Source organism: Lepidochelys kempii, chromosome 12 (assembly GCF_965140265.1).
Source record: "Lepidochelys kempii isolate rLepKem1 chromosome 12, rLepKem1.hap2, whole genome shotgun sequence".
Classification (NCBI taxonomy): Eukaryota; Metazoa; Chordata; order Testudines; family Cheloniidae; genus Lepidochelys; species Lepidochelys kempii.
The window spans coordinates 18,968,678-18,981,338 of NC_133267.1; the positions used below are offsets into that span (position 1 = coordinate 18,968,678).

General features: G+C 43.3%; 2 protein-coding genes across 5 annotated transcripts in view; one reads left to right on the forward strand and one right to left on the reverse strand.

Moving 5' to 3' along the window:
- The window catches only part of GPT2 (glutamic--pyruvic transaminase 2), a 57,278-nt gene extending 44,942 nt beyond the window's left edge, over window positions 1–12,336 (reverse strand). Inside the window, exons 1-5 of one of the 4 annotated variants that reach the window (XM_073307728.1) lie at window positions 11,123–12,336; window positions 8,866–8,994; window positions 6,888–6,948; window positions 5,490–5,730; window positions 853–1,215 (exon numbers count right to left, since the gene is read on the reverse strand). In XM_073307728.1, the coding sequence (XP_073163829.1) occupies window positions 853–1,215; window positions 5,490–5,492 (366 nt within the window). In that variant the 5' untranslated portion in view covers window positions 5,493–5,730; window positions 6,888–6,948; window positions 8,866–8,994; window positions 11,123–12,336. The other 3 variants (XM_073307727.1, XM_073307729.1, XM_073307730.1) reach the window with 3 other exon arrangements.
- The window catches only part of C12H16orf87 (chromosome 12 C16orf87 homolog), a 30,678-nt gene continuing 19,762 nt past the window's right edge, over window positions 1,746–12,661 (forward strand). Inside the window, exon 1 of the mRNA XM_073307734.1 lies at window positions 1,746–2,107. The gene's annotated coding sequence lies outside the window, so the exon portion shown is untranslated. The remainder of the gene's footprint in view (window positions 2,108–12,661) is intronic.

Here is a 12,661-nt window from a genome sequence, read left to right on the forward strand (position 1 = left end):
TTGTTTATTGTCTTTTTCCTCTTCCACCTCCAAAGAGGCCTGGCTAGTTTTGTAACTATAACAACACTTCTTGTACATATAGTGCTACACTACATTAGATTAAGATTTTAAAAGAACAAGGACAGTTAACTGAGTATTTTTGGGGGGAGTGAGGGGGGGGGGAAGTATTGATATTATTTATTTCTTCTGCCCTAGCATCCATGTCACCAATCAGGATGAGGGCTATATTACTCTAGGTATTGTGAAGTTACATAAAATGACAAGACATTTCCCACAAAATCCATTAACAAAAATGGGTGATAACAAAAACATGCTTTCATTCAGCAGCACCCTCACTCAACTTCAAACAAAACGTGGTATGGGGCGAAAATTAGTTAAGTTCTAATGTAAGAGTCTAACAAAGGTAAGAAAATTGTTTTAAGTATTAATTTTTAACCTGCCCGTCCATTTATATAGAACTTCACCGCACCGCATTTTCACCCTGTCAATGCCTTATCTAGAAGTGGTTACAAAGCCATTTCCTAAAATGTTAGGAGAAGCAAGCGTGGGGGAAGTAGGGGGCTTGAGAAAGCGCTGAGATGTTCCAAGGCTGTGTCTGATATTTACCACGTTTTCTTTTGCTAATTCTGCCGCTGGTTATCAACGTGCAGGAACGTGCCTTCCTTCCAGGGTTCCCCCAGCCCCAATCAGGAGCTGCGGCATCGGAGGAGGGGCCAGGGGCTGGCCCAGCACGGCCCCCGGCAGATAGAGAGCAACACCTGGCCCATCGCCCTCTGCCGGGCACCCAGGACTGGAGGGAAGTGGTCCGGGAACCAGCGCGAGCGCTCATCCCAGCCGCGCCACGCGCCTCACCTTCCGCAGCTCCTTCTCGATCTCGCCAGCTTTCAGGACAATGGGGCCCCTCACGGCGTACTCCACCGCTTTCACCTGGGGGTTCATGGACTCCAGCGTCAGGATTTTCTCCCGGCTCGTCTTCTCGTTGATTTTCACCGCAGAGGCCTTGGCAGCGCTGTTCCAACGCACCAGTCTTTCTCTCCCCGGACAAGTGCGCTGCGTAAAGCGCTGCTGGTGCTGTTTTCCCTTCACCAGCGAGGCAATACACCGCAAAGCCACGTCTCTCCTTCCATTCCTGCAGGGTGGCCCTTTACAGCCCGGGCTTGCCGCAGTTTGCTTGGCAAGCACTGCAAACCGATGCATGCTCCTGGCGGGTAGTCGCTTCCAAATAATAATATATTATTTTTACAAATTGGAAATATTAAAAATCTACACAGACAAATAAAAGGTGCAACGACAAGAGATTCCGGTGGACAGGCACAGTTACAAGTGCATGCTCAGTTCTCTGCAGTCTCCCCCACATCCAGATTCTTGGAACTTAATTGCAAGGCACAATTGATCTTGCAGTGCCACCAGATTATCAATAAATCCCACCATTGCAATAGTTTAGCGTTGGAGAAAAAATTAAAATAAAAGCAAAAAAGATCTCTGCATTAATACATTGTCCCGGGGAAAGCCATTTAGCTCACAACTGCAAACCACCACACGCCCAAACCCTCTGCTACTAGTAGCCTGCTTCCCAAGCATGCAAAAAGTAACAGAGCTTGCACCAGCCTGACTACCCGTCGCACTGCTTGGTGGGGTTTGTAGTTCTTACAAACTCTCCACAGCGCCTGCCCACAGCATCAGGTGATGAGGCAACAAACTACCCTATCCAGACTCTCTTCAAAGCAGGGCTGCGTACGTCATGTATCTTCCTTGTGTCGGCTGTAGGCTGAAAAGGAATCGTGGGGTGGAGGGAGCCGATGCACGTTAAAGATGCCGTATGGTATTAAATAAAGGTGGCGACTGCCGAATAAATAATGTAGCTATTTCCCTGCTACCACCCCTCTTTAGAGAAAAAAACAGCAGAGATATCCGGTATCCTCCATGAGAGCTAGCAGCAGGTTTGGAGACTGGTACGAGCCTTTGCTGCATCATCTTGGAGCTAGGACCGAGTAAGGCAGTACTTTAAAAGGACACTTACATTTTAGAAACACGATTACTTTGCATTTGTCATCTGAAAGTCTCAAAGCCCCTTACAGATGTTCGTTAAACTACACAGACATTTGGGGTAAGTAATAGTGTTATTCCCAGTTCATGGATATGAAAACTGAGATATAGAGAGGTTAAAATGCTTTCCCTAGGATTACAAAGCAAGTCTGGCTTCCAAAACCCCACTTAAAGTATTAGATCATACTCCTTTTGTTTCAATTTCATTTTTTTGTATGCTGTTGTTTTAACGTATTAGGAACATTATAATCTCTTTTCTCTGCTGATGTTTGTCCCTGTCCATTTGGCAAAAACCGATCCCCTCTCTCCAGCCCTTGCTTCCTATCTCCTTGGAGTTTAAATTTTAACTTGACTTTCTAGTTTATTTCTTGTTTCATCTATATATCACCGCATCTGTCGCGTGCTGATGATGATTAGCCAGCTCATAGGTTGGACGGACGTTAAATTACAATAAGTGCTCAAGGAAACAGTAGCAATTTCTGGCACTCATTTTCCCATTCCAGCATGTTCTCCTAGACTAGCTCCCCCTTCAGAAAATGAAAGGTTTTCCTCTCTTTCTGCTTATTCTTACTAGCTGATGGGAAGGGCAAGGCTCTTTTCTTCTCTTGGTGGTTCATTCGTATTTTCATTAAAATCAGCTGAAGTTTGGCCACTTACTTCAGGGGGACCGGGAGCAAGAGCAGGAAAGAGAGGTTTCTAGGGGGAGGTGGACAGGTGCATGTGGTCTCTATGGTTCCTCTCCAGGCTATTATGTGGGAGGAGGCCCTTTCTCATTTGTCCTGGCTCGGAGGTAGGGATTGTGTTCTTCTTTCCAAGCTGATGCATAGAAGGAAAGCTGTTGGGGAAGACAGGAGGTTTTCTGTTTTAGCTGCACTTGCTCTCCCTGTCCCATAGGATAGAGATCCTTGTTGGTTCATTCTCTCTTTGACCACATCACCAGGCTATTTAGTCTTCTGTTCTGTGCAGTATAATGTTGTAAGCTCTAAATTTCTTTTGGGTTCCTTCTTTATGTGCTGCAAAGACTCTCCTGGTATTTTTACTCTCTTCCTTGAGATGCTTATTAGGTCCCTACAATAAACTCCCTCCCGCAACCTTCTTTAGCTATGTTCTTTTGTAACTATGTTGTAATCTGTTTGTTGTTGTATACTACACTTTCTATGCTGTTAGGGTTAACAACACAGTTCTCCCTTCCCCCCAAAAAAACCAAAATCAACAACAAGAGACACTGGGGAGCACCATGTGTTAGGAATTCAGGATTTGTTTGGTTGCAGTTCAAACAAACATTCATGTTTTAAGATACTTGTAGCCTGTCTTGTACAGGCTGATGACCTCTTCCATAGTGGAAAATGGATTTTAAGACTATGGTAATGCTACTTTTTTATCGTTTGAAAGGGGAGAGATCACATTTGGGGCCTGTTGACTTTGACAACATTCCTTTAAAGCAATACCTCACTAACATATCCAAAAATGAACATTTATTGAAGCCTGCTTTTGACTACTAATGAAATAGATCAAAGTATTAATAGTTTATTGCTGGATCAATATAAAATTCTAAAATAAAAGGTTTCAAATTGAATTAGAGGGACACTTAAGGTCAAATTTGTTGCACAATAAGTGATTTAAAATAAGCTTTTATCAAACAAATAGAAATGTTTCAATTGTTTAAAATTCCAGTAGATGTTTTTAAGAATAAATACAATCCTCTGTGTTTGTAACACATGCACTATAGCATTGGAATAGGACTTGTTAACATGAAAGTGCAAATGACTTGTAATTAAATGCACATGACATGAAAATGAATCGCTTCATTTTATTCTCCAAGCTGAAAAATGCAAAAAGTAAACGATAAAAAAATAGAAGGAATTATGAAAAGATCTTAAATTTCTTTTAGGTGTAATTTTTTTTAATAGTATAGGTAAATAAGTGCTGGTTTTATAATCATAATTATAAATATACCTTCATCTACCTATAGTACATCCCTCTTAATGTACTTTTAAATATAAATATTTTATCTGAGGGGAACTAGGGGTGCCTATCAGACAATATGGTGGAGTTGGAGTCCTGGGTTGAAATCCTGGCCTTGTTGATGTTAATGACAAAACTCCATTGACATTAGTTGAGTCAGGTTTTCACCCCAAAAGTAAACACTGACTTGCTTTGCGATCTTGGGCAAGTCACTCAAACTCAGTGTATGCACCTGTAAGGTGAGGATAACCGTCATCTCCCCAACAAAGATTTTTGTGATGTTCAGTTAATGAATATTTGTAAAATGTTTTGTGATCCCCTACAGGACGGCAAAATATCCTTATGTTGCTGGTCCTCCATACAAAACTTTTGTCGTACAGAACCAAACTACCCATGGCATACATTCATTACAAGCTCATGATGTATAGATGTCAATGGTGGTTGCTTTTTGCAAACTGGTCAATATGTGATCAACTGTCATGACCAACCAGCAATCTGTGTACTCTGTGCAAATCATATGAACACAAGTTTCCATGGTAGAGCACATAGGGGAGCAAGTGGTGTTTAGCAAAGGGCAGTTCTACATTAATTCCCATATTCCATGTCCTCACGATAGTGGTAAGAGAGAGAATTTGGTTTTCTTGCAGTTTTCTTGCTATGGGCAGCACGGAGCTGGGGGAGTCAGCCCCTGGCTGCAGCACACAGAACTCGGCTGGGGAGGGGTAGTGTCAGCCACAGCCCCTGGCTGCAGCACACAGAGCTTGGGGAGGAGGGGTCAGCTCCAGTCCGGACAGCAGTTCGCAGAGCTTGGGAGCAGGACGGGTCAGCCCCAGTGCCTGGCTCGGAGTTCCGACTCTCAGCCCCAGCTGCAGGCATCACAGGGCATGGAGCTGCAGGGAGTCAGCCCTAGGTGCAGTGGCTCTGGCGAGCCCTGTGGGCGGGAGGGTAAGGGGGGCTCAGGTGAGCCCCTGGCCATCCCGTAAGGAAGTATGGTCACTCTACCCTACCTGGAGGGGCCAAGCCAAGCCCCCCCACCCCTAGCACTGGCTGAGACTGGCCCAGCTTCTCCACTGGTCCCAGGCAGCCTGGCTCTGAGGTCAGAGGCAGGTGGCCCCCCTCCCCCCCAAGTGGCAGGTAGCGGAAACCGCCAGGAGCTGGAGCTGCACTGGGATCCAGCCAGGGGGTGGAAAGGAGCCCTCAGCCAGCCAGTGAGCCAATAGGGGCAGCCAGTGGGCAGGGGGCAGGGACTGGGGAAGAGAAAAACTGGTGGGGCCTGGGGCCTCAAGTGGAGCGGGCCAGGTGCCATGGTGTCACTGGCACCATTGTAAACCTGGTATTTTATGGAAAGATAGATTATAAGAGATTAGAAGTAATGAGGCATAAATGTCAGAATTGGTTACAAAGAAAGAAAAGGTAAAACACAAACTAATATCTCGCTTAACAAGCTAAGTGAATTTAAAGCAAAAGGTTTCTCTCACCATATGCTTACAGCAGTCTGGCTAGATTCTTTCAGCCAGGACCAATACCCCAGTTCAATGAGCCTTCTTTAGTCTTTCAAACGTTGTTGATGCTGTGAGTAGAAATGAGGGAAGAGAGGAAATTTAGGGTCTCTGTTCTTCATTTTTATATCTTTTCCTCCTTGTTGAGAATCATCTCCAGCTGGGGTTCAGGTGACAGCAAATCTGACAAGATGTACATTTCTTACTCACACCTTTCTTCCTGCCAAAGAATAGCTGGTTAACGAGGTGATAATCCATTTGACTTTGTTGACACCTGGCTGACATGTCAGTTTGCCTTTTATCTCTGAGGAACTGGTCTGTGCTTGCTTTTCTAAACTTGGAGCATGTCTCAGCAATGTCATACAGTAGAATCTTAAAACTTTTGTCCAAAACATGTCCAAAGCTTGTCCTTTGCACTACTTGGAGAACTCCATGGTCGCTGCTCCCTACAGCCCTTGCCATACCACGTGGTATTATGGAATGAATCTTTACCCTACCACTCCATGCCAGTGGACAAGGAAAACCAAAGTGTCACATTAGCTGACCTGTGAAAACCAGATTGGTGTATGTGTAGCCACAATGGACTATACTAAATCACCTTTTTGTTAACACAAATGGACATAAATGTTTACTTCTTTTTTCAATAGGGATTTCAAAAGTTTCATCCTGTTATGTTAGAAGTTTGTATAACATTGTATGTGTTTGCACTTTGATTTTTTATACCAAATTTTTGCCCTCAAAGCGGTATTTTTGGAAAAATCAAAGTATCTTTATTAGGTCACAACAGATATTACAGAATGCACAGCAGTAGTCATAAAACAATCCCCCGCCCCATCACCCCGGTATCTATAAACACACACCATGCACCACAGTATTCAGTGTCAGGAAAACACCCAGCCATATTTATAAACTTACAGCAAGGTCCACACAATTCATAGCAGCAAGCAAAGCCCCAGGTCCAGCAGTATTTATCATTTGCAGAAGGCACAACACAACAGACACCAGCAGGCAAACCCCCCCCAAAATACATTATTTAAATTATCCAAGACAGACTATCTCAAGCCAGCAAGAGAGAATGCTACTGTGGCAGACAATGCAAATGAACCTTTAAAGCCTGCTTCAAACACATAGCTCTATGTTGGGTTCTTCTACTAGCCCAGGTGTCTGACTGCTCATCTTTAGCGGACAGCCACTTCACCTTGTACCTCCACCCCAACAGCAGCTTTTTGCTCTTTACCTCACATATATTACGCAGTACACAACATCCAGCTATAACCATTGGGATGTTTTTCTCACTGAGATCTAAGCTAGTGAGTAAATACCACCAGTGTCCCTTCAGTCGACCAGAAGCACATTCCACAGTCATTCTGCACCTACTGAGCTGGAAGTTGAATTGTTCCTTGGCACTGTCCAGATAGCCAATCTATGGCTTCATGACCTAGGGGAGCAAGAGGTAGGCTGTGAATCACTATTTGGCATTTCTGCATCGTTATTGGTAATCTACTGTTTGGGAATTAATGTCCCTGCATGCAGCTTTCTGAACAGCCCCTCTGTTCTTAAAGGTGCAAGCATCATGCACCTTTTGAAGCAACCCCAGTGATCCACTAGCACATGCATAACCATGGAAAAGTATCTTTTTTGTTGATGTAGCAATTTGGGCTGGTGCCAAAATAGGGATATGTGTTTTGTTTATTGCCCCATCACAACTTGGGAACCCCATTGGTGCAAATCCACTGGTATTTCTTGCACACTACTGAAACTCAGTCTTGCTTAGCAGGAGACCATTAATAGCCTTACACATTTTCACGACAAGGGAGGGCTCTGTCAAAGGGTTTACTACTCACCACTGTGGCACCTCTCTGTGGCCACATCTGGGGATTAGCTCTGGACCAGTCTATGCCTCCTCCTTTGGTTGCTCACCCTGTCTCTCTCTGAATTCAATTGCTCTCTCTTTGTGGCTTGGCCCTCTGGTAGACTTCCCCTTCCAGGGTATCAAAGTCCCACTGGATGATCTGTCTCAGGCTGTCTTCCGTTCCACTGCCCAGACTATTCCTCTTCTCCAGTGGCTTGGTAAGGGAATCCTGGACCACCCTCTATGCCAGGTTCCAGCCTAGGGAACAGGCTGTGACTACCAGCCACAGTCTATGCAATCCCAGACCCCGTTGCTGTTTCTCTGGGCTGCTTTCTCCCTTTCTTCGCTAGCTCCAGTCCGCCTCTAGGTTACCATCAAAGCTATATTTGCTCCCTGTGGCTGTTTCACGCGCCTCAGACTCTTGCCAGAGTGTATAGTCCAACTGTCCAACACAGGATCCCAGGGCTTACTTTCCCCCTAGCAGGGGTTTGTGCAGGAATAAAAATGTGACCACTTTTGGAGGGGCACATTCTGTACCCTCACTGCAGTCCCAGGGCTGAAGGAACTCGCTCTCCCCACCCCAACCCCGGTGGAGCTCTGTACCCCTGCCAATTATTGGTAGGGCCCATGCCCCTGCCCCCTAGACTTCTTCCTCCTCCTCCTCTCTCAGGGATGACTGCGGAGTTCTTGTCCTCTAATTCCTGGTCTTATACTAGCTCAGCTTGCCCCTGTGCAGCTAGGGTTCATCATCAATTAGAACTTATCAGCCCTGACTCTTCTCCCAGTGCAGCCTGTCAAAGGGTTATTTGCTCCTTTTACCTATGCAAGCCTTGTGTAGGATGGACACCCAATCACAGGCCCCCACTGTGGATTTTCCAACTCCAAAATAATTTCCCACCGACAGATAGCAATCTGGCACTGGAAGCGTATAGAGCATGACCACCACTTGCTTCTCCTCTGTGAATTCTGGTGTTGCTGTGAGGGAGGGCTGGGGCAAACTCAGCACACAGATCCATGCATGTGACCTTTTCATTCAAAAGTTCTGCAGCCATTGCTCTTCATCCCAAACTTGAATTATGATGTGATCTCACCAGTCAGTGCTTGATTCTTGGGCCCAGAAGCACTGCTCCACCTTCTGCAGCTGCTCTGTGAATACTACCAGCAACCTGGAGGTTTTTTTCACTATGTCCATCAACAAACTCTCCTAGTGCACACTGTCAACACAAGCAGCTGAGTATGCACACAGCTGAGTGATATATATACTTCAGCGGCTGTACACCAACCTAACTCGTGTTGACCAAAATTTGTAGTGTAGATGTGACCTAAAACTCTTTCATCCCATGGGTCCACAGGCCCCTCTCTGGACTATAGAAAACCAGTATTAAAGAACAGAATTCTTTTAGATTGACTAAAGCTGCTGAGAGGAAGTGAAACTGAACTTATTGTATACATATTTTATGAAAGGTTTCAGAGTATTTTTGAAATATATTTTATGAAAGTTACCCTAGAAATGTAAGGCCTTCATCATTTCCCCTCAGGCAGGGATAACACACAGAGAGAGGGAGAAACTGCCAGTTTCCAGTTGGAGTGTCTTGCACATAATAAATAATTCTTTCATCTGGAGGGATGAAGCTGAGGTGGGATGGGAAGGGAAAAGAGGCATTTTTTATTTAAACTTATACAGTGGTTCTTTTTACTAATCTGTAGATTAGATAATTTAATATTATAATTATTAGATTTGTGTTGTTCTTAGTACTTTTACACTTGGAGATTCTGTAGTGTAACAGAGGCTTCTTTTCGTAAATTTCTATATAAAAGCATTCCAATAAATCAAAGGAAGGAAAAACTCTAAATCCCAAAACACTTCAGTGTTCAGATTACATGACATAATAAAAGAGAGACACAAAGAAGAACAGACAAGGACAAGAAAAGACTTTTCATACGAGATCTAAAATGAGATGGAAATAGTGTCATCACTTTTTTGCTTGCTATTTCAAGTTCTTGTGAGGCACATTTCATATGGGTCTCAGTTCATCAAGGTGCTCAGCATTTCCACTGATATGCTGAGTACCATTAATTCCTGTTGAAGCCAAAGGGTTCAGTTACGCTTAGTGTCTTTCTGGATGCTGGACTGGGCCCAGGGCTGCTGTCTGAAATGGTGCTAGTATTTGACTTTCAGAGCTTAGATTTGTTTTCTCCGTAGACAGAATCTACGAGACCATGTATTAAACAAATGTAACTCCATTTGAATGTGAAACAGTTGAATATATTAAGGAACACAATCATAAAAAGGGAAGAAAGCCAGAAAGTAATGAAAGCATTTGAAAACCACATGCATTATTCAGAAGGTCTCAGTAATGAATAATTAATTGCCTAAAGAATGAATACCAGCAGCTTTACATGGAGTAAGGGAACCGTTTTTTTGTTTCATTTGTAACAGTATAGTTGAATTGATATTTTTGAACTGTAAACTGAACGTTATCAGCATCCTGTATATCATTCATTAATGCTTTGTTTTGATATAAATGATATTTCAATAGATTTATATTGATTTATGTATTACTTTCATTCTCCAGTAGATAATGTTTCATGCAAAGCAGGACACTACTGTTTTTGTTAAAGACTCTGAAATCTTGTGTGACAAAACAGTTTCCGCTATGTATTCTCTATTCATGTAAATAAAGAAATAAATAATCATCTCTCTTGTAACAGAAGCAGCATAAGACTCCTGGCTCATTGAACCTAATCTTGATTCAGAAACAAAACTCTGAAATTTCTTGTCTGCATAGCATGGATTTGTGCCTTTGGTTACAATCCCAGTTTATAGCAAAGATAAACATGCTTTTCCTTTTATGCAGGTATGGAGAAAGGCCTACGCTAGTAATAACGTGCTACAGGCTGAATCTGAATGCATTGTGAGAACAGTCAATCTCAGAGACCTGGACCCAGATCCTCAAAGACATTTAGGCACCTAACTTCTAGCTGCCTAAATACCTTTGAAAATCTGTGCTTCAGTGTACTCTCAAGGAAGGGAATAACAAGGAATGGGTAGGCAATTCAGTAACTTTATATCAGGACATGAAGCACAGCAGACAGATGTTAGCAAACATGGAAGAGTATGATCTAATAGACCTGAAACCTGGGAATAATCAAAACCATGACTTGATAGTTAATATGGATAGGTAAATTTATTCAGCAATGCGAGAAAGGGAAGAGGTGGAGAAGCCATGGCATCTCTCCAAAACAACTAACAGGCAAGGATAAGAAATGGGTAGTGAATGAGGAGGAAAGACTGAGTAAAACTAGAAGCAATAGGAAAGAATAGAAAACCTCTGATAGGGGTCTCTGTTAACACCAGCAACCATGGACAAAGTGGGCCGTGAAATTAGTGTTACTAATCCCTAAAGGAATGACAGCAACAATGCGGAGATTTCAATTGACCTGACAACCTGTCTGGATCTGAACTGGGTATTTTGGGTATAATGTAAGAGCTTATCACCTAGATTTTCAGCATCAGCATAAAAACTTTGTCTATTCTGTTTTTAAATGTAGATTCAAAACTTCACTATGACCTAGAATAGCTATGGCACACCCTAATCTGTGTTTTAATCCTAGAGATCAGTCAATTCCGGTCCTGGGTACGTTAACATTTAAGGGTTTTATAATGTTCTTATGTTATTTTACCTTATACCATACATCTTACAAAATATGAATAGATTCATCAGTTTGTCAGTATTATGTCACTTATCATACCACTCACATATTCAGTTTGACATTGACTTCATTATTGTAGACTGCTTGCAGATTATGATAGATCCCTTGTAAACACTGAAGATACATAAAAAGAAATTACCGGCTGTATGGAACTCTCTCCCTTCCCCTGTGTGGGAGAGGGGTTCAATTGCCTCCATGGCACCATGTGCCCCTCTTCTCTAGATAATATAAAAGGCTCTCCATGATTTCGGGACTGTATTGAGGGAAGGGCTGGAGAGCGAAGGGGTGGGGTGGGATGAGGTGAGGTGCTGGGCAGGCTAGTAATAAGTCCAGTCATAGAAGTCATCCCCCATTTCCAGTCCCATATGGCCACCCGGGGGCTATATTATCTTTTTTTAAGAGCCCTCAGGCAGGACATTTGTGCTCAGTCTCTGGCAGTGTGGCTCCACTGGAGTCATGCATTCAAGAAGCAGGGACTGGCATGCTGGGTCAAAAGTGGACATGGACCCACTGTGTTTGGGGGCAGGACAGCAGCTTTCCCTCCCCAAGGGCGGGCAATTTCTTCCCCCAACAGTATATGTGTGAGTGGGAGGAGAGAGAATCTCCCCAAGGGGGTCCCCGCAGATATTTTCCAAAATCCTCCTGTGGACTTTGTTACAGGAGGAGACTATCTGGGCCTGTGTTTCAAATAACTGCTAAGGGTGGGGATAGCCATCTATTTCCTGAGCCATAGTTTGCATTTCATTTTATATCTTCTTTGTACTAACTAGTCAGTATGTGGACTCCCTTAGAATAAACAGGAGAAGGTCACCCAGTAGTAAACTGCTTATGAGAGTGAGTATTATACGTCTTGTATTCAGCGTAGCTCTTCATAGGACATATAGTAAATTTTCACAGTCTGCCTTAAAAAGTAAGCACAGCCATTTTAAGTCTGCACTTAGCAGAAATGCACAATAAAGAATATGTTGCTGACCTACAGTATGTATGTTCTTTTAATTACTTGAAAGTATATGTTCCAATTTTAATTAGTTTCCCTGCCTCCACCTACAAGGGTTATCCTTCCCTTTTTATTAGAATAATTCTTAACTCTTTTCACATTTAAAATGCCTTATAAACATTAATTCATTAATATTCACAACACTCTGAGTATCATCACCATTACAGATAGGTAAACTGAGGCAGGGAGTTTTCAGTAACTTGCCCAAGGCCACAAAGGGCATAAGTGTCATTGCTGGGATCAGAACTCAGGAGACTCACAGTTTTGAGCTCAGAACACAGCTCTCTTCAGCAGAATACCTGCCCTCCATTATACCTGCTCTCTCCATTTTAGCATTGCGCCTGGCCTGCGCAATGCCCATCTGCTTTCCAAAAAGACAACATGGGCAAAGGAAGATACAAAGCAGATGGAAGTACCTACAAAGGGTTTTTTAGAACTTGACTGGATCTATGAGCTTCCAGCAGAAGACCATTACGGTTGGTTCTTTTTTGTCTGGAAGTTGTGGTTAACAGTCCAGGGTAGGTGTTTCTTTGTTTTTTCTTCCTACTCCCGTTCCCCCAAGAAAGAAACTCTGAAACCGTTGCCAGC